This window comes from Branchiostoma belcheri, unplaced genomic scaffold, assembly GCF_001625305.1.
Source record: "Branchiostoma belcheri isolate BF01 breed outbred unplaced genomic scaffold, Haploidv18h27 scaffold10, whole genome shotgun sequence".
In the NCBI taxonomy this organism is placed as follows: domain Eukaryota; kingdom Metazoa; phylum Chordata; class Leptocardii; order Amphioxiformes; family Branchiostomatidae; genus Branchiostoma; species Branchiostoma belcheri.
In genome coordinates this window covers 1071562-1092689 of record NW_017802380.1, presented here as the reverse complement: position 1 = coordinate 1092689, position 21128 = coordinate 1071562, and the positions used below count along the sequence as shown (strand labels likewise).

Here is a 21128-nt window from a genome sequence, read left to right as displayed (position 1 = left end):
TCAAAGCATCATGCTTCACCTCAGCCCTCAGTTGAGGATGACAAAAGAAGAAGTATCATGATGTATAGTTTCTAGCTAAAAGCCTTTCCTTTTCTTTGAATTCAAACTGCAGTACTATACATTTATAGGATTTCTGGCATGGCACAATTCCAATTTGTCTGCACTTACTTTGTACCCCCCTGCAACTATTTCTCTTGGACAGTCATAGACTGGAACGCGCTTCCTCAGAACATAACTGAAATCACAGAAACTAACAACTTCAATGATGCCATACTCCTGCACCTGAGCCTGCACCTGAGGAAACAATAATGACGCAGCGCACTCCCCCTGTGCATCCAAACCCTAACAGAGGGGTGTTGCACAGTATCTTCTCAAGAGCAAGAACAAGGACTTACCTCGTCTAGTACTTGGAAGGCAGGGCTGGCGGACACCTCGACTTGGCTCTCCTCTAGAGGCACCACCCGGGGGGCCAGGGGGGCGATGAGGGGCTCCTCGGGTGCCTGTGGGGGGCCCTCGTCCACCTCGATGTGGGGGGACAACGGGCGCCGCTCATCATCACTCATGGTGATCTCAAGTTCTACTGTGACAAAAGAGACAGTTGGTACAATGTGTACATTGAATATAAATGCTGCAAATTTAATGTTGTTTCCATAATTGTGATCATCACATTCTAAAAAGTAAAACACAACAACTAGCTGGTGTTAGTTCTCGGTAATAGAGGCAATATACGTAAATCTGTACATATTTAGTAATATCTATGCATGCACAATTCAGAATTCAAGCAACATAAAAAGTTCATTACATTTCGTTACCAACCATTCTGAACTAAGCTTATGTAAACGCTAAGCTGAAGAAGAGATGGGAAGTACCAAAGTTTGAAACGTATTTCAGCACCGTTTACAATAGTAGAGCATCCCTGAATTGCTGGAATCATTACAAGACATATGTACAGTGTGCGTAACATTGGTTTCTAGGTCACGTACATTTAAGTTTTTAAAGTTTTCTCAATATTTCAACTGTTGTTGATGAAATCGACAGTAAACCCCCTCCCCCTCCAAAACAGTTCTTCGATGACCATGCCTAATTTGTGGCTTTACATGACAAATATTTCAAAGTCAAGACCTTAATCTTGCTAAGTAATCTGTATGCAACCTTACCTTATAGTAAATGTGTGCTCTTGGCTCTACAAATTGTCAACAAACCGAAAAGTTTCCCACACCAACTTCTACCATTCAACTTTACTCGGATCCAACATGGCGGCCAAAATAACAGTTACCATGGAGCGACGTAATAAACTTAAACAGCGCCACCAGCGGAAGGTATAAGAACTGCAGAAAACAATTTTATTCTGACATTTGCTAATGGAGGGATAGAAACAAACTGGACGAGATTTAATTTAGGATAAGATTAAGGTTTTAATGCAAAAAAACATAAAAGTGAGGAAATGTGTTTAGAAACCAAGGACCAGTCTATGTGAAGCCCTATAACAGCCGTTAGATGAGCAAACTGCGTGCGTCTAACTGTTATTTCTATCCAGAGAACATCGAGTCGACCTTCCAATATTTGTACCAAAAAGAAACCGGCTTTGCAGTGGAGGTAAAGACTTGAGGCTTGAAATAAAGGTAACGTGTAACTAAAATTTGTGCTTGGTGGTTTCATCATAGAATTCCAATGAAAAGTTTATTTACTGGTCCCTCCCCTGCAAAGCCCTGATGAAGAAGTTGAGAGACAATATAGACAAACTCCGTGCGTCTATTTAACAAGAAAACTTAATGCCTATAACGTTGCATGTCCTTTCCGCATAATTTGTAGCCTCTAGTCTCTACCAGGCTTCGGGAGGAGGCGGAAAGACTAGTAGACATCGATCGGCCAAATAGAGAGATAACATGCCAAGGGAGTTGGTCTGCTGGAGAGAACAGTTTGCCGCTCCCGGCCCTTGGCATGCTACTGTATCTACTTGGCCGATTTCTACTCTTTCAGTCGCCTCCCGAAGTCTAGTAGAGGCTATGCATAATTTGCACATCCGGATCACTTCCCGAGTACCGGTTGCTAGGCGTGGCCCCGCCTACCTGACGACGTGGCGGCGTGTGCAACGTCAGCACCGAAAAATTCCCGTCATGCAACGGGCTACCTGCTGGAGCCAAAAAGTCGTCAAATAATACAATTCTTTTGTATCAAGAGCATTCAAATTGCAGAATCTTGCCCAAAACTTGGTTTTGATCATACCTACATTTTTAACAGGGTGCAAATTTCTCAGAAATTGCCAGAATAAAGGCACTTCCGGGAGACAAGTGTCGTCAGAGCTTGGTCACGTGACCATATCCTTTCCAAGTCGGCCATATTCCTGGGCAGCACGGGTCGGGGTGTGCTGTTCCATTTCCACCGATTTTAACCAATTTTCGCCCGAATTTTGTAATTTTCTCAAGCCATTAGGTCAACAAAACATCCAGGATGGCAAGTGAGTATGCGATTTAGTGCGGTTTTCGCTTGGGCTTTGATAGTATCCAGTTAAAAAGGCGCAGAAACAACATGTTGTTCCTCACCGGCATGTGAAGTAGCCTACGTGGCGTCTTGTGTCGCACTCTGTGTCGCACATAAACTTCGCTCTAGCTTTAATTCTAACCTTTTGCACGTATTCTTCTTCCCCAGTAAAATTCCTGGAGGTGTTGAAACCTTTCTGTGCAGTCTTGCCAGAAATCCAGAAGCCAGAACGGAAGGTATGTTGCCTCAATTTACTCCAGATAGGCAAGTTGTAGTCTGCTGAATCAGCTGAAGAAAACAAATTTCCCTGTTTTTCGTTTCCGGTTAGTAAACAAGTTTACCAGACCCTCGACCCTCTGTAATTCTACCCTGTCACCGAGGACATATCGGGGTGAAAATAACGTAGATGGGTTTAAAAGATGTTATACTTAAAGTCGCTTTAATAGTGTGCGTTTCATACGAAAAGATTCAACTTCAAGCAAGGTGTCATCTGCAGAAATAAAATTTGAATGGAAAACGCTTCTCCATATTTTAAATGAAAATAGGAGGTACACCGTAAACTTGATAGGTTTATTGATAAGAGGTCTGATTGAGCTCCTCCAGGTCTACATTTTCACCAGTTGAGTTTTTGTCAGGAAATGGAGTATGGGGACACATGTACATGCCCACCAGTGGGTTAATTATTAGACAACCTCATTATGTACTTTGAGTTGTCCATGCATGAAAATCATATTACTGATGACCAGCCAAGAAAGTTCCCAAGAAATCAGTCCAGCTTTTACTTGAGTAGAAAAAAAAATGCATACAAGTTTATAAAGCTTTATTGCAACACAGAAATTATTGCTCCCATATGGTGCCATTTTTGCTTAGACTTTAACCCCTGACCAACACAAAATCTGCTGTGTGTGTTCAAGACACCTCCTGAAGGTTCTAGAACTTAGAAGATTCTGGAACCTCACCAACATCTAGAACCATGCAGTTTTAATATTTACAGTAAATGGGGACAGTCGGTAAATTTCAATCTGCTGTGTTTGTTCAAGACACTTCCTGAAGGTTCTAGACGTTTCTGGAACCTCACCAACTTCTAGAACCATGCAGTTTTAATATTTACAGTAAATAGGGACAGTCGGTAAATGTAAATCTGCTGAGTGTGTTCAAGACACCTCCTGAAGGTTCTAGAAGATTCTGGAACCTCACCAACATCTAGAACCATGCAGTTTTAATATCAACAGTAAATGGGGACAGTCGTTAAATTCTGGGAGTACTACTGCATGACCCCCTCCTTTGAAATATTGCCATCCATATTTTATCACAGACAGCTTGCAATTTCACAGTCGCTGGTGGAATTTAACTATTGATAAACAATGAAAGTTCTGGTGTACATGGGTTATCAATCCAGCAAGTACTGAAATATTGAAATTCCCATTTATAAGATGTATATGTTACTAGTATGTGGACTGACCTAGATTTTCATGTCAATATATATAATTAAAGATTATAACTTGCTTCCAGGCTACACTAGTACGTATTACTAATATGGGGCAAATAAAATGTGAAGTAGTCTTGGCCCTGAGCCATTTTTTTCTAACAGGAGGCTATATTACAGTTACTAGTAGTACATGTTTTGTGGTTGTGGGAGGATTTAAAGTCCATGTATTTTGCATCTGCAGATCCAGTTCAGAGAAAAGGTGCTATGGACTGCCATCACCCTGTTCATCTTCCTGGTTTGTTGCCAAGTAAGTCTATCAATTCCGCACTATTCATAATTTTATTACTAAAAACTTAGACAACATTTCCATCTAGTCAGTTGATTGATATCTTGTATATGTATATGTATTTGTACCATCATTGTTATAATAAAAACTTATTGTCTCTTAGTCAAAGTTCTAGGTATTTACTGCAAATCCCTCAACCAGTGTTAAGCAGTTTAAAATTGTGAATTCTTTGTCAAGAACTCTTGTTGTTTTCGCCAACTTACTTTGATGAAGGAAGAAATTAACATCTGCTCTGTTTCTTTTCCAGATTCCACTGTTTGGCATCATGTCATCAGACTCTGCAGATCCCTTCTACTGGATAAGAGTCATCCTGGCCTCCAACAGAGGTGAGATGCCAGCCATACATTTTATGCAGTACTACTTTGTACTGTGTGTACCTAAATTGTAAAAGTACAGGTCTGTACCTTAACATAATTGAGTGTATCTTCTACCCGAACAAGCTAAAACACAAGTGGATACCATTAATTTTAGACTTGACTTTTGTCAAGTGCCAGCTCTCCTCAGCTACTTGAACCACAGTGATATCCCGGAAGCATGTAGCGTGCTTCCGAATGCCATCTGTAGGTATCCTGGCAGGCCTCTTTCTTGAACACTGTGCAGGAGAGGGCTGCCTCGCAAGCCTCCTCTTTCCCCTTTCTTGGGAGACTTAAAAGATGCGAAATCTGAAGAAAAGTGTCTTTATTGCAGGAACTCTGATGGAGCTGGGTATCTCGCCCATCGTGACGTCGGGTCTGATCATGCAGCTGCTCGCTGGTGCCAAGATCATCGAGGTCGGTGATACCCCCAAGGACAGAGCACTCTTCAACGGAGCACAGAAATGTAAGGATCACTTCTTTTATGTTTGTCCTACTCCTAATCTCCAGCAGATGCCTTTCAGTGGCACGCCAGTGTCCAGCTGGCAGTGTCCATTGGCCAGAGGAGTGTCCATTAGCCACCTCTGACTCCTCTGGCTAATGAATACTGACTTGCCACCAAAAGGGATCTACTTGGAGATTACCTACTGCCATTTTTCTGCAGTATTGCAATAGTCGTGTTATCCAGTTGACACTGTCAGTATCAAACCTTTTTCATGACTACAGAACAGGTAAAGTAAATGTGCCATCTGTTGAAACTTGCCCAAATTTTGTATACATATTGTTTACAAAAGCTCCCTAGACTTTTTAGATGAAGTGCTTGCAAATTTTTAGATGAGGTGCTTGAAAATAGGCAAGGGTCATTGGGTGCTGGATAATGAAATGTTGCCTGTACTTCCATTGCAGTGTTTGGTATGATCATCACTGTCGGCCAGGCCATCGTGTACGTTATGACTGGCATGTACGGAGACCCTGCGGAGATCGGCGCTGGTGTCTGTCTGCTCATTATCATCCAGGTAAACATTCATTCTTACAGATGTTTAATGTCTCATGAGAAATTTCAGCTACTTTCCAAAATGTTTGGAGTTCTGTATCTGTATAGCTGATATAACCGCCCTTCGGCGTAACACACCAGCTTTGCAGGTACGCGGCGCGGTGGCAGCTGGCTACATTACACCGATCTACTTGTTACACCTTACCCTTGAACATCTAACTCTAGGCATTGTTTAAAGCTATCTAATGACAATGCTCCTACTGTACTTGGTGACAGCGAGTTCCACTCTGCGACAGTTCTAGGAAATAATGAAAGAGTTACCTATTCCTTCTTCAGGGCGGCTAGCTAATTCTTTACTTTAGCGAGCCATTATAGATATGGGGAAAATTCGGTTCTTGTGTTTGATGGAGAATTTCAACTTAGTTTCTTTCTCGTACCAGCAATAATGGCCTTAAATTTAATTTTGATTTTCTGTCATATTTATACAGGGATCCCCACTCATTGATGACACTGCTTGTCAGTGATGCCCTGTACAAACTTGTATGCTAGTGTTTCATTGCTTTTAGTTACAAGATGATGGTTGAGGTCCAGCTACTAACTGTGTCTCTGTTTCTTTCCCTTCAGCTGTTTGTGGCAGGTTTGATCGTGTTGTTACTGGACGAGCTGCTGCAGAAGGGGTACGGCCTGGGATCGGGAATCTCCCTCTTCATCGCCACCAACATCTGTGAAACCATCGTCTGGAAGGCCTTCAGCCCAGCCACAGTCAACACTGGCAGAGGTGACTTAGCCATTGTCTCTCTGGGACACGGAGTCAACATTTGCTAACAGTTAAACTGGAAAATAGAAATTTTTCCTCTACCTTTAGTCTATTGGTCTTTCTCACAGACAGTGCCTTTTTTCTTGGCAACTGTTAACATTGACACGATTTTCCAACTTTTTGCTTCCTATGAAATACGCGAGTGTAAATCATGGTACCCTTGGTTTTGTCTGTTGATCTTTTTCACAGACAGTACCTTTTTTTATCGTAACTTTAACCGCTGAAAATGAAGGATTACACTCTAGCTCAGTACTCAAAGTTCAGTTTTGAGAAGCCTTTGGAAGGAATCTGACATCTTTTCTTCAGCTCTGAGGGGTAGCCATGTGGCTTGGAGGTCAAAAGTTCCAACTCTAACCTTCCTCTCCCATGTTGTACTTGTAGGTACTGAGTTTGAGGGAGCCATCATTGCCCTTTTCCACCTGTTGGCCACGAGACAAGACAAGGTGCGCGGGCTGCGCGAGGCCTTCTACCGCCAGAACCTGCCCAACCTCATGAACCTGCTGGCCACAATCCTGGTGTTTGGCATTGTCATATACTTCCAGGTAAGATATTTCTATTTTCCTATACGTTTTAAAAACTGGCGAGTGTGATGTTTTTGCTAAAAGAACTTCATTTTAGGCAAATAATAAAGCTCGGGGAAAGATTCAAAGGTTTTATGGAGAGTTCTCCAGTTAAGTTCTTTTTTGGCTTCAAGTATAGTTGTGCTCTTGTGATATTTTTCATACAAAAAGTCATGAATTTTAGCCAACTTATGAGCTTGACAAAAGGAACAATAGGTCTTTTTCTAAGTTTTTAACTGTCTTGTACTTTCCAGGGCTTCCGTATGCCATAGTTTTAGTGAAAAATTTCTGTGAAAAGTTTCAACAAAGAAGGAATTTTTTATTCTTTTAGATTCTAAACCACTGTTGTGTACTTTCCAGGGCTTCCGTGTGGACCTCCCGATCAAGTCGGCCCGCTACCGTGGCCAGTACAGCAGCTATCCCATCAAGCTGTTCTACACCTCCAACATTCCCATCATCCTGCAGTCCGCCCTGGTGTCCAACTTGTACGTCATCTCCCAGATGATGTCCATCAGGTTCAGCGGAAACTTCTTCGTCAACCTGCTGGGCACTTGGCAGGTAGGCACTCTCTCTGTATTACTTGTCATCACAGAGTTGTATTTGTTGTAAAAGAATGGACTTTTATGTGTCACTATAGACCTACTGTAAAAGTATCATTGTATTCCAGAATTATAGCCAGGATTTTATTTTAGCTCGATTTTAAATGGTGGGGGAGATAACCAATTGGAGGGAGGTGGGGTGGAAGAGGGTTCTTGGTCCTTTCACTGTGCAGAAATTTAGACCATGTGTTAATTACATACAAGTTTGGGGGGGTCACACCAACATTTGTCCCATTTCATCTGGCATTATTGCACAGGTAAATACTTTACCATTACACTGGTCAAAAATAATTGTAATGGTCCTCCATTGGCCAAAGACACTAAAATGCACTTGCTGGAACCCTGGTTGTTTGAAAATGGCCAGTGCTAGTAAGCCATTGGTCTAAATCACATCTATCTGCTGCCCCACAGGAAGCTGGAGGTGGTGGCCCTGCCCGGTCCTACCCTATAGGCGGCCTGTGTTACTACCTGTCGCCGCCTGAGACCCTGGGACACATCGTGGAGGACCCCATCCATGCCGTCCTCTACATCATCTTCATGCTCGGATCCTGCGCCTTCTTCTCCAAGACATGGATCGAAGTCTCCGGCTCTTCAGCCAAGGATGTAAGTTGTCTTGGAAGTTTAAGTGTATCTTATTCTATATATTATATTATATGAATGGTTTATTTCAATACAAAATACAACTACAAATCCTACAAAACATACAGTAGCAGCCATTATCAGCTGAAATGATGTATGATTTACAATACATGGCTAAAAAGCTCTGATTATGGTGATTTTTTTTGTTTGAGCCTTTTTTTTATTCAAATAAAACTAAAATCAGTCTGCTGGTGACTTGTCATTGAGGTTATGAGTGAAGAGGTCATGGTCAGACAAGATATAACAACATACATGATTGAAAATTCTGAAGACAATGGTTTTTGTGATCAAGTGGAGATTTTTATGGTTGATCTGAAAAAAAAATTCATGATTGGAGTCTTAACAATAGTTCTGAAGACAATGGTTTTTCTGATCAAGTCGAGATTTTCATCGGTCTGAAAAAAAATCACATCTAGCATTTGTTTGCTGGAGATTCACAACAGGTGAAAATGAGGAGAATGATTCCTAACCTGATTTAACCCTGATGGTTGATCAAAGTAAACGCACTGATTCACCTGTGATCATGTATTGTCAGACTACATAGAATGACATGGAAGGTAAAAATGAACTACATTTGCTTCAATTTTTGCCCCTTCTCCTCCCCAGGTTGCCAAGCAGCTGAAGGAACAGCAGATGGTGATGCGGGGTCACAGGGAGAAGTCCATGATCCACGAGCTCAACAGGTAAGGCAAACATTTCTTCTTTTTTTTTTTACTATTTAGTCATCATATAACAAGACTCAAAGGCCACTTTTAGTAATAGGTGTGACCAGACGTTCTGTCCAGTGTTACAGGTTAGATGAATAGGACTCTTCTCCCTAAGTGATTAAGACAAGCTCAGTTAGTGAGAGCTAAGCAGTTGGGGGCCATTACGAGAAGCAGGGGTAACAAAAGGCTTTGGCTCCAAAAAATAAATGCAGTGGAGCTTCCGGTAGCTTGAAAACTAATATACCTATTGCCTAGTAATGTTGTAATTCAATATTGGTCCCCTAAGTGGTGTGGTCTTCTTTTTCTTGAGCAGTTTTGGCTGTTTCTCATCTTCAAACACATGATTGTAGTAATTAAACTCATATTCTTTCCCAATCTTCAGGTACATCCCTACAGCGGCTGCCTTTGGAGGCCTTTGTATCGGCGCCCTGTCCGTGTTGGCAGACTTCCTTGGCGCGATCGGCTCCGGTACCGGTATCCTCCTGGCCGTGACCATCATCTACCAGTACTTCGAAATCTTTGTCAAAGAACAGAGCGAGATGGGCGGCATGAGCACACTACTGTTCTAATACGGCTGGGACTAAAAACCACACAGAGAAACGGGATGTAATTGCAACGACTTAGGCTGAAGTTCACATGAAAATAGGGTAATTTATGCTGATCTGAACATTGGAGTAGACTAGGAGCACTTAAGAGGAAAAGTAAGAAAATACAAAAACAAAAGACCATGTCTGAGGGTTATGTTGAAATGTATGTTTTTTTGACTCGGTCAGAACCAAGAGTTTATTTTGAGAGGCAAGTCGGGGGGGGGGGGGGCTTGATTTTTTTTTCATTTTTAAGTTTCGTACACCAGATCAGTAAAGGTATAGATGTTTAGTTTAAACTGTTCAATTAAAACATTGACATATCTTTCTGTTCATAACCACCACTTGTACTTATGAACTCAATACATGGGAAGGGGGGACAAGAAGTGGCTTTTGTTTCTCATCTACAAGAGAAATAACATTGATTTTATACCAGGTGGAAAATATTTCCTGTTGGGAAGAATCGTTCCTGGCGAAACAACCTATGTACGTAGTCTTAGATGCTAGTTTTAGGATAGATCGCAAGAGAGAGAAGAAAACATACTGTAACTTGTGAGGGGTAACTCAATCTTGTAACTTGTCATTTTGTACCGCAAGTTCGGTAAAGCCTGACGTGACTTCCTGCCCATGAGTGATTCCAGTATTTGTCTGTATTGTTGCACCATGGGTGGAGGGTTGGGATCCCTACATTGCCGCAGCAGGCGTTCTTGTGTCTGTGTATCTTCCTTATTGTGTTGAAAAGAACATGGTATTTTACTGGAATTGGAGATGAAATATTTTCAATTGTTGGATGGATGGATGATAGTAGTGGAAGTGGAATTAAATGTCTCTGAGATGCCTTGTCCCAAATTGAAATGTTGTGTTTATTCATACTCATAGCAAGCTCAGGACTATAGGTACGATGAAATGCTCATATTTAAGAAAAGATAACCTCTACCAAGTAACCCTTGATTTAAAAAGTGAATTAGAGATGATTGTCCTTTATTAAAAGTTAAGGTAAAAATGTAAGTAGACTTAGTGTATTAGTAATTCTGTTTGGCCAAATGTTAAAAAGATTCCATGTTTACCATATTAATACGAAATAGTAAACAAAAACAACCCTGTTCTTCCAGCACATAATCTTTAGCCTAAAATGTGAGTAGTTTTACCAAATAACAGCCACAAAAACTTAATAACTTGAAGTAATATACTACAATTCTATGATGCTCGTAACCACAACTATCAGAACATAGCTGATCGCAACATCATAACACTAGTATACCAGGTAAGGGCCCAGTTGCATTCCTCATACAACCATTTGATGACAACAAACTGAGGACAACCTTGTACCTTGGTCCCTTAACCCAGGTAAGGGATGTGGGGGCACTGCATATATCATTCAAATATCAGTTATTACCTGGTGTAGATGGAGACCTTTCATGGTCTTGTAAGACTGACGAAATGCCTAATATGTTACCAAAAAGACTGACTTTGACTCCTGGCTGTTGGTTCTGCCTGCTTCAAAATCCTATGACATTAGAAACATACAAATGTGACCAGGATCTATAAAACTTACCATGTACATGCAAATGTAGATACATGTGTACATGTACATGTAGCACCAATAGTGTTCATCACTCAAGTTCAACAACCCCCTATGGCCTATAAGAGAGAGTCCAGCACACTGGTGACCCATTGCGAGGGTTCTGCGTAGATAAGTGTGCCGAGTTCGTCGTCCACCCTGTCCTTGTTCTCGTCCTTGGGACAGACGTTGCACCAGATGAGCAGGTCCTCCACCATCCCCTGCATCTCCTGAAACTCTATCTCCGCCGTCTCCTCAACTGTCCTGGCTGCACGGTCTGAGGTGTACTCCAGATTCCTGCAAAAGGCAGGGGCAAAACTGATGAGATTAAAGCCACCTTCAAATATATCACTCTAAACGAACAAGTGGTCTTTTGCCTTAAACAAGAAGTTGCCCAGCCAGGTTCAGGGGCAAAAAGCATATTGAGTTTAACCATCTCCCTGCTGCCTAACCCTGTATAAACCAATATAAATTTGGAGCCAAGCATGACAAGATAGCATCTCCGCCGTCTCCTCAACCGTCCTGGCTGCGCGGTCTGAGGTGTACTCCAGATTCCTGCAATTATGATGGTTTGGGTTCAAGTTAACCAACATTACAAATGTACAGTATTGCAGTCAACCAGTAATACATGGTCAGCTGAATGGCACTGTTGACAGAACAATGGACTAAGTCTATCTCCGCCGTCTCTTCAACTGTCCTGGCTGCACGGTCTGACGTGTACTCCAGATTCCTGCAAATGGTGCAAGGCAGGGGCAAAAAGAATTGGGTTTAGAAGTGGTCCAGTGATTTAAGCATCTTGGAGAATAGCAAGCTTATCCTTCTCCCTGCTTCCTAATCCTCAGGATCTGTATCCAAAAGAAAAGAAACGCACACTAGGCTCAAAGTTATTCTGTGTGCACACAGGATAACTTTGAGCCTATTGCGTTGTGGGTCTGGCACCCAGGCTAGGTATAGGCTTGCCTGACTGAACCTCACTTTTCACGGCTCCCTAGTTAGTGAGCCGGACAAGAGCTTGGGTTTCACAGGCTAGGTACAGGCCTGGCTAGGTAGGTAAAAAGAAGAGTAGATTGCTCCTGCCAGGGAACATGTGCAGTGCAGGTGACATGATATACTAGTTCTCCTATGTCCTGGCAGGTTTGATGGATTGCCTAACTAGGTGAGATGCAGTGAGGAGTCAGCCTGCACATCCAGCCAACACAAACACACCAGGACACCACCAAGTGTTAGCCTGGGTGCCATCCGATTTGTAATGGCTACCGATTTTTTCAGGGTAGCCGTTACAAATCGAATGACACCCAGGCTAACCAAGTGTAGCCTGGGTGCCAAAAACTGGTGTACATAAGCGATAGATAGCCCTAATATCCGCTACAGTATCTACCCAAACCCTTTATCTTTCATGCCAGCGGTAGCGAAGAGATAATTTAAGGGGGCCCGCATGCCCTTTTCCGCAGAGCGTAATCGCCGTTTTAATTCCACGTAAAGCGTTGTAGCCACTTGGAATTTATTGTAAAGCATAATCAAGAGGTTTCCGAATTCAGTGTAGAGCGTTGTCGGGACCCCCCATGCAGGCCCCCATTTAAGAGCCAGGGTGCCAATCGGGCCTATCACTCCTTCTCCTTCGCGGTAGGGGCTGGCACCCAGGCTACACCAAATGCAGCATTCCTGCCTCATGTAATCGGAGACAACGTGTCATGACCCTCAACTTATCATCCATGCTTGATGACACATATAGACCATATTGTCCAGTACTAATGCATTGATGTAAATGGTTTGGTTAAACATTTACCACTGTGTGTTATGTCAATACAGAAAATGACTTTCAAGTGTAATTCTACTATGTTTAACATTATAACAGTAGTAGTAGTATGTCAATACACAAAAGGATTTTTAAGTGTAACTCCACTTTGTTGGACATTACCAAAGTTATGTCAATACACAAAATGACTTCCAGGAGTAATTCTAGCTACTTTGTTGAGTGAAATTGAGCTAAAACTTTAGCAAAAGGTCACCTAACCCTAGAAGTTATTACAGTAGTGGAAACGAGACAGCTGGACAGAAATGACTTAACAAATGCTATCTTTTCTTAACAAACTTGAACTTTTGAATTTGATATACAACAGCGATATTTGTTGAAGTTAACAGTCCAGAAAAGGCTTGATGATATACAGCTAGCAAAAAGCCATTTCCTGGGTAGTCAAATTACATTACACCACAGATATAAAGTCTGTGGTATTCTTGAACTAATGCAAATTACTGATGATGTGGAACCCTGAAGTGCAAAGAAGGATCAAATCACACCTCAGTATTTTTCCATATCTTTAACATAAAACAACTGGAAATAAAAACCAGTATCATTTCAATTGACATACATATTATGCAACCTGAGATGTAGGACCAGGTAGACAGTTCTATATTATGTTTTAAGGGTCTGCATGGGAGGGATCTTGGCAATGCTTGACAGTAAAATTCAGGCAGTCTGGCAACACTTGGTGGTGGCATAAGCTTTGACAATGCTGTACATTACACTTTTACATGGAAGTTTCATCTGGTGCCAATTGTTTCTAGGATTGTTGTGCGAGAGAAAATAATTCCAGCAATAAAAGAATGATTGACTGACCTGTTACCACCGATAGCGTCCGACATTGACTTCCTGGCGACCTTCACGTCGATTTCAGTGCTGCGAATGAGGGGGAACAGCTGAAAGTCCAGCACACCTGACTGGATCAAGGTGACCTTCAGCTCGCTGATCATCCTCTGCAGCGTCTTCAGCTCCCGGTCGGCTGCCAGAAGTTTGTAGTTCGCCGGAGAGTTGTCGAGTTCAATCCTCGGTGGATACAGTGTGTAGATGCAGCTCTGGTCGATGGCACACTCTGCATGGCCCCAGTCCAGGCTAGCATTGCAGGGTCTGGAGCTGGAGGGAGGTTCAGACTGTGCCAAACAGGCACGGAGAAACAAAAGTACACACAGCACCAAGGTAAAGGCCATCTTCACTGCAGCTGAACGGCCCTCCAGAAATCAGAACTCAAAATGCAGGGAAAAGACGACCAACTTGAGACCTGGTCAGGGTCCCTCCTCTAGTTGATAGATGGCAGCTGCCCGCCGGAGGTGCAGACAGAAAAGTCCTGAGCGCAGTGTTTATACAGACCGCACTGCCAGGTTGGCTCCTGAGTCCATATCAGAAATCCTGGTCTAGCCAGGCACAGTCTGTGCAACTTGTTGAGTCTCTATACTATAGGGATTCGATAAACTGCTTAGAGTTAAAGAGGCCAAGTGGAAGAGGCCCACATAGCACTCTCTACACACTGAGACTACTTGGTATGAATGTCCCAGCCAGACAGCCTTCCAGGGACTTCACTACTGCCAGGGCGATTGGGGTGGCCTGTCACTGGGAGATTCCAAGTGGGGCCACATGGAACCAATTTACTTGTCCTCACTTCTTTGAAGGTCTGCATTACCATAGATGAAGCAGAACATAACTTTGTAGTTTTATGTGATGGGTTAGACACGAAGCAGTACAAGTTCTAACAGTGATTGTATGTGGTATGTATGTTGATAAAACCCCCACAGTTCTTAAATGTGAGATGATCCTGTCCCAACGAGGTGACAGGGGTACAATTTGTTTGGCTAGACCCCATGATGTCTGGGTTAGTGGGCCTCTGTAAAGCATTTGAAGGTTTTGTGCATGTACCTAAAATATGTATCAGTCAATTCTTAGGGAGAACAATTGGTAGGAACAAGTAAAATCAACAGCCAAACTAAAAGACAATTGAATTTCTTGCCTGCTTCATTTTTTTTGGAGTTCCAGAACCTCATACCTTCAGTGAAAGATTATATTATTAAATGTTAACCTTTATGGCATATTATATATGATCATGCAAATAAGGTCTTCATTTGCATAAATTATACCAGTTGAAGATCTTCTCTACCAAAATAACACAACAAACGAAGGCTATTGCAGCATTTTCTTGTCTATTAGTTTTATGCCACTGAGGCGCCCCTGATTTGCATGATGTCGAATGATTACAGTGTATTTTACTGAACTAACAATGCTACTAGACTATGAAATTTACCACAGTGACTATGATAACAGTACTATATAGTATTTTCCCATTAAATTAATCATCGAAATGAGGTCTTTGCTTAACGTAATTTATACACACGTACATTGAATTCCTCTATTTCTCAGTTACACATGTTGTGTGTCTGCGTATGCGTTCCCTATTTGTCTATCCGCTTCACCTGTCCACAAAACTCATTAACTCTTTCATGACAAACAGACAAACATTGACGAACAAAGCAAACCCGGAAGAAAGTTTAAACACTCGATGAACCTTGACCTAGATTAACCGTCATCCCTTTCGAGCTGTACGAGGCACGGTTTCGTGGGTGGATGTTCCATTCCATATGCTTTTTTTTTATTATAATTGAACAAACTGAACACAAAATGGCATACAAATCTAATTACTTATTTGACTCACTTTTTTACCATTGTCTTGACAATTTGTGGCCATATTTGCTTTGCAAAGGTCATGATAGGTCACTGATCACCTGATTAGATGCGCACGCGCAGTGAGCAAAACAAGAACACAACGGGACACCATTACCCTCGTGCAGTGTTTTCCTACTTTGCATCATCCAGCAGTGAAGATTTCAAATCTAGTTGTTCCAGGGCCCCAAGCAGGTATAGTAGGGTGAATTTTGATCCTTATTAGATCACCTAATAGCTGTACCAGTTCAGTAAACTGTATCGACCAGTAAGACTTCTCTAGGTTGGACTTTGTGTCGGTACAGGTGAGTCTATCAATATATTGAAACCAGTTACCGCCAGTTCCTTCAGGGTAAGTTTTAAGTTAACTGGGTTATGCCCTAAGACAATAACTCCGTAGCTGGGAAATCTCTTCTTAATAGAAATCTAACTGCTGGGAATCGGGTCAGAAATTCACCTGAGGGTATATTTGCCCCCCCCCCCCAACACACATACCGATTCAATTGTATCAGTTCAACTTACAAGGCTGACAGAAAAATAGAAATTATTTACTCAACACCCATGAACTTCAATGGTCATGTACATCCAGAATATTGTCAGATTTTCTCTATTTTGTTAGAAGTCTTATTGCAAGGAAATGATTGAATGTGCATTAAAACCTAGGCCATTTTCATCCTGTATGATGTGCTTGCATACATGTGTACATCTGTTAAGGTATGTTTGGAACAGATTGATTGATATTTAATTTGACAAATATCATTTGTGAACTATCATATTTTCCATTACTGTCTAGTTTATGCAGTGTATACAAGCAAGTATAGAAGAGAACAAAAAAACATAACTGGATGTGAGCAGGAACATACTGTGTAATAGCCTGTAGATTATAGCACATTTATACAGTAAAGTAAAGTAAACATGATAGTATTAACTATTAAATTACAATGTCGCACAAGTGTAATTCAAACTATTGAATCAAAATTTATCATTTTCTACTGCAATGTTCTTTCTATAGGGACACAATGAATCATCAAAAACCAAGGCACACCACGATCACTGGAGAGACAGTGGATGGTGGAAGTATGGTCAACCTACCAAGTCAGGGGTCATGGACAGATTCTGGCATTCAGTCCATGGGACAACATACTGACAACACTGGCATCAGCACAGGTGTAAGTGGACCATCAGGCAACACCATGGGGGGTGCCCGGGAAGAGAGGGAGAGCAGTGGCCCACAAGAAAAGGAACCACAGCCTATAGCTAACATTGACACATGTACAGAAGGATCAAACATTGAGACTGTGAACAGTTCATCAGCCTATCGTGCACTTAAAGCTACCATGGGCAATGTACAGAAGGAGGTTAATCAGATATCACAGTTGTCAACTGAAGTAAACAACATCATTAACATCACATTCCAAGAGGGCAGCAGTAGTGATGTGGACCTCACCCAAGTGTTTGAAAATCTTAAGCTAATAATTCCTAAGGCAGTAAAGCTTGTGGAGAGTGGCCCAGATATCCAGAACAATTTTCCATTTTACAAAATAGTCAACAGAGACACAACCAAAGCTGACAGGACTACCCAGCGGAACACTGTGGATACAAAGCCCCCACCAGCTGAAACAGACTTGAATCCCAAACATGTACAGAGTACGACTAGTAAAGGGTCAATTTCCCTCTTGACTTCAAAATTGGCATCCCTTTCTTTAGATGAAACTAAGGGCCAGGCTGAAACCAAACCTCTGCAAGCCCAGGCTGAAGAGTCTATACCATCTGAGCTTCTTACATGTACATCCAGAACACCATACAATGATGCATTATTATCTACTCAACCACAAGACAGTCAAGATACACAGCTCACAAACAAGCAAAGCGGCCACTTGACTGAGCCTGCAAATTCTACAACTGCAGCTGCAACTTCATCTGCACCTGTGTCAAAGTCTGGAGCCACTGCTGTCACTCATGATGAGGTAAAGTCGAACTATTGACATGTGTTTGTTTCACTTGAGGGCTTATGCCCTTTTGATATTGGCAATATAAATCATAAATCATTAAAAATTGAATTGAATAAAAAATCTCATACATTTTCTGGCCTTTCCCCATTCTTTCTAATATTGCAATGAATATCTATAAGACTTAAGAAGGATAGGCAGACTATTTCACTATTTTCTTTTATATTCCAGACCCCACAATTTTTGGCTGACATTGATGGAATCACTTCACTCGATGAGGATTGTATGTACGAGTCCGTTTCTGCACCAGCAACAGAAGCAGGTAAATCAAAAAAATTTTTGAGGGGGGGGGGTCAAACAAGGACCTCTTGGTTCTGAGCCTGCTGTTCTGACCATTACACTACATGATGCCACAAGCAGATGAATAAGCTGTATTATTGTCACCATACTGAAGCACTATGATGACTGAGATGGATATCAAAGAGATGGAAATCTTCCTGGATCTTGCTATGCCATAAAAGATAGGCTCAGTAGCCATAAAACTGAAATAATGAAGTACATGTATTGAGTAGTTACTATATTTCCTGCTTTTCTGCATAGCATGCCAACTGCGGAACAGCAGTGTCAGCACCGAGGGCCCCCAGCAGATCAGCTGTACCAGCACCGAGGGTCCACTGCAGAGCAGCAGTGCCAGAACCAAGGGTCCTTTGCAGAACAGCAGTGCCAACACCGAGGGTCGTCAGCAGAACAGCAGTGCCAACACCGAGGGTCGTCAGCAGAACAGCAGTGCCAGCACTGAGGGTCATCAGCAGAACAGCAGTGCCAGCACTGAGGGTCATCAGCAGAACAGCAGTTCCAGCACTGAGGGTCATCAGCAGAACAGCAGTGCCAGCACTGAGGGTCCTCTGCAGAACAGCAGTGCCAGCACCAAGGGTCCTCAGCAGAACTGCAGTGCCAGCACTGAAGGTCCTCAGCAGAACAGCAGTGCCAGCACTGAGGGTCCACTGCAGAACAGCAGTGCCAGCACTGAGGGTTCTCAGCAGAATAGTGGTGCCAGCACCGTGGGTCCTCTGCAGAACAGCAGTGCCAGCACTGAAGGTCCTCAGCAGAACAGCAGTGCCAGCACCGAGGGTCCACTGCAGAACAGCAGTGACAGCACCGAGGGTCCTCAGCAGAACAACAGTGCCAACACTGAGGGTCCACTGCAGAACAACAGTGCCAGCACTGAGGGTCCACTGCAGAACAGCAGTGCCAGCACCAAGGGTCCTTTGCAGAACAACAGTGCCAACACTGAAGGTCCTCTGCAGAAGAGCAGTGCCAGCACCGAGGGTCCTTTGCAGAACAACAGTGCCAGCACTGAGGGTCCACTGCAGAACAGCAGTGCCAGCACCAAGGGTCCTTTGCAGAACAACAGTGCCAGCACCGAGGGTCCTTTGCAGAACAACAGTGCCAGCACTGAGAGTTCTCTGCAAAACAGCAGTGTCAGCACTGAAGGTCCTCAGCAGAACAGCAGTGCCAGCACCGTGGGTCCTCTGCAGAACAGCAGTGCCAACACTGAAGGTCCTCAGCAGAACAGCAGTGCCAACACTGAGGGTCGTCAGCAGAACAACAGTGGTGCCAGCACCGTGGGTCCTCTGCAGAACAGCAGTGCCAACACTGAGAGTTCTCTGCAAAACAGCAGTGCCAGCACTGAGGGTTCTCAGCAGAATAGTGGTGCCAGCACCTTGGGTCCACTGCAGAACAGCAGTGCCAGCACTGAAGGTCCTCTGCAGAACAGCAGTGCCAGCACTGAAGGTCCTCTGCAGAACAGCAGTGCCAGCACTGAAGGTCCTCTGCAGAATAGTGGTGCCAGCACCGTGGGTCCTCTGCAGAACAGCAGTGCCAGCACTGAGAGTTCTCTGCAAAACAGCAGTGCCAGCACTGAAGGTCCACTGCAGAACAGCAGTGCCAACACTGAGAGTTCTCTGCAAAACAGCAGTGCCAGCACTGAGGGTTCTCAGCAGAATAGTGGTGCCAGCACCGTGGGTCCTCTGCAGAACAGCGGTGCAAGCACTGAAGGTCCTCAGCAGAACAGCAGTGCCAGCACTGAGAGTTCTCTGCAAAACAGCAGTGCCAGCACTGAGGGTCCACTGCAGAACAGCAGTGCCAACACTGAGGGTCGTCAGCAGAACAACAGTGGCAGCACTGAGGGCTCTCTACAGAACAGTGGCAGCACTGCTGCAACCAATGCTGCTCCACTACAGTAAGTACTCTTTGAATTACATGTACATATGGATAAAATTATTCACATTAAGATAATTTTGACTTGCATCACACAGAAATACAAATTAGCTAATGATGGAATTCTCTGCTGTATTCATTTTCAGACGGCTTGTGAGTGTAAAGCAGAACAAGGCAATCAAGATCAGCTTTCTCAAGAAGATTTTGCCGATTTCGGACTCAATCGGAGCTGTAGTAAGGATTAATGATGTTAATCATGTGTACAGATTTCACGGAAATTGCTTTATGCTTGGGTCTAAATCTGCTCCTTACGTCATTACTTGTCGACATGTGGCTTACATCGCAAAGCTGTATTATCGACATGGCCCAGGCAATGCTTATGTAGACTTTGACTACCCAAACCCTAAGAGTAGACAAAGATTTCACATTAAGCGTGTCAAGTTTACCTCTCCTACTAAGAGTTTAGACTATTGCCTTCTGGAACTTGAAGATCCAGTCAATCAGTTCCAACATTTGCCACCAGGACTTGGCCATCTGGTCCGACCCATGGGAAACTCAAAGAATTTACACATAATGGGGTATCCACAATGGGACGATTCCAAGTACATAGACCCTAGTTGTCCTATATTGGACCCTGATAATGCAACGTCACATTTAGCTCACCTTGACATCACATTAATGGATGAGGAGTCTTGTCTGCTCGAGAGCCATGACCGAATAGTTTACTCTACTATCTTTGGGAAAGGATCCTCAGGATCACCTGATATTGACGACAGAGGTTACATTGTGGCGATGCAAACTAGGGGATATCCGTTTGCGGGGCAAAGTGAGGTAGAACAGGGAGTTAAGTTATCAGCAATTCGAGTTGACTTGAGATACAGAAAACCTGAACTGTGGGAGGTATTATTTCCTCTTGAGATGTACAATCCGCCATAGATACAAATGTACTAGTAAAAGGTCAATGAAGATCACTAAAATGGCTAATATAATATCTACTAAGTACATACACTGGAAATGTAGATAGGACATGGTATACATGTATGTAGTATATCATACCAGTGCCATAAACTGTTGTGTTTGTTTGAAGAACTGCAACAGTAAGTATCATGGTACATGTAAATTCATATGTACATCTCTGTATATGATTGTATGTATGTATTCATGTATGTATGTATGTATAGGCTTTGTACAGAAACATGTATGCGTTCACAACCATAGGGTTAGCGTATTCCTTTAGGTAAATACTAATAGATTTCTACTAGACATAAGTATACATCACCTTGTTCAGCAGGCTATGCAAATGACTACTTTTGTAATGTACAGAATTCTATATTTGTAAGATTTGACAAGACTGATTTGACAGGCTCACTAGCTACATGACTGTACATATACCGGTAGTAATC

The 21128-nt window shown here is 42.8% G+C and overlaps 4 protein-coding genes across 5 annotated transcripts in view; 2 read left to right on the top strand and 2 right to left on the bottom strand.

The window, feature by feature from the left end:
- LOC109469667 (coiled-coil domain-containing protein 146-like) overlaps positions 1-1286 on the bottom strand; it is a 64187-nt gene extending 62901 nt beyond the window's left edge. The window contains exons 1-2 of the mRNA XM_019768210.1: positions 1158-1286; positions 396-580 (exon numbers count right to left, since the gene is read on the bottom strand). Of these exons, the coding sequence (XP_019623769.1) occupies positions 396-563 (168 nt within the window). The 5' untranslated portion in view covers positions 564-580; positions 1158-1286. The remainder of the gene's footprint in view (positions 1-395; positions 581-1157) is intronic.
- Positions 1287-2295: 1009 nt separating this feature from the next.
- Positions 2296-10360, top strand: LOC109469557 (protein transport protein Sec61 subunit alpha). The gene is made up of 12 exons (XM_019768094.1): positions 2296-2458; positions 2650-2717; positions 4152-4217; positions 4504-4582; positions 4944-5075; positions 5516-5625; positions 6228-6381; positions 6802-6962; positions 7341-7538; positions 7991-8182; positions 8825-8901; positions 9308-10360. The coding sequence occupies exons 1-12, from the start codon at positions 2452-2454 to the stop codon at positions 9492-9494; spliced, it is 1431 nt and encodes a 476-aa protein (XP_019623653.1). The 5' UTR covers positions 2296-2451; the 3' UTR covers positions 9495-10360.
- A 477-nt stretch (positions 10361-10837) lies between these two features.
- LOC109469653 lies at positions 10838-14542 on the bottom strand. Of its 2 annotated transcripts, XM_019768199.1 has the most exons (3): positions 13688-14542; positions 11571-11625; positions 10838-11312 (listed from the first exon to the last, which is right to left on the bottom strand). In XM_019768199.1, exons 1-3 carry the CDS (start codon positions 14053-14055, stop codon positions 11151-11153), a joined length of 585 nt encoding a protein of 194 aa, XP_019623758.1. In that variant the 5' UTR covers positions 14056-14542; the 3' UTR covers positions 10838-11150. The 2 variants fall into 2 exon arrangements, with proteins under 2 accessions (XP_019623758.1, XP_019623750.1); XM_019768191.1 differs by lacking the exon at positions 11571-11625 and having other exon boundaries at positions 10838-11367.
- A 2030-nt stretch (positions 14543-16572) lies between these two features.
- On the top strand, positions 16573-19627 carry LOC109468829 (mucin-21-like). The gene is made up of 4 exons (XM_019767171.1): positions 16573-17523; positions 17737-17827; positions 18106-19526; positions 19613-19627. Exons 1-4 carry the CDS (start codon positions 16576-16578, stop codon positions 19625-19627), a joined length of 2475 nt encoding a protein of 824 aa, XP_019622730.1. The 5' UTR covers positions 16573-16575.
- Positions 19628-21128: the final 1501 nt, after the last annotated feature.

Bases quoted from the DNA above. Each gene is read 5' to 3' on its own strand.
- LOC109469653 (XM_019768199.1), bottom strand. From the start codon at position 14,055: ATGGCCTTTACCTTGGTGCTGTGTGTACTTTTGTTTCTCCGTGCCTGT. The intron at 11,626-13,687 runs GTCAGTCAATCA...TCATAATTGCAG, and splicing joins GACGCTATCGGTGGTAACAG to GAATCTGGAGTACACCTCAG. The intron at 11,313-11,570 runs ATGCTATCTTGT...GAGACGGCGGAG, and splicing joins CGGTTGAGGAGACGGCGGAG to ATAGAGTTTCAGGAGATGCA.
- LOC109469557 (XM_019768094.1), top strand. The intron at 5,076-5,515 runs GTAAGGATCACT...CTTCCATTGCAG, and splicing joins CTTCAACGGAGCACAGAAAT to TGTTTGGTATGATCATCACT. The intron at 6,382-6,801 runs GTGACTTAGCCA...TTGTACTTGTAG, and splicing joins CACAGTCAACACTGGCAGAG to GTACTGAGTTTGAGGGAGCC.
- LOC109468829 (XM_019767171.1), top strand. From the start codon at position 16,576: ATGAATCATCAAAAACCAAGGCACACCACGATCACTGGAGAGACAGTG. The intron at 17,524-17,736 runs GTAAAGTCGAAC...TTTATATTCCAG, and splicing joins CTGCTGTCACTCATGATGAG to ACCCCACAATTTTTGGCTGA. The intron at 17,828-18,105 runs GTAAATCAAAAA...TTTTCTGCATAG, and splicing joins TGCACCAGCAACAGAAGCAG to CATGCCAACTGCGGAACAGC.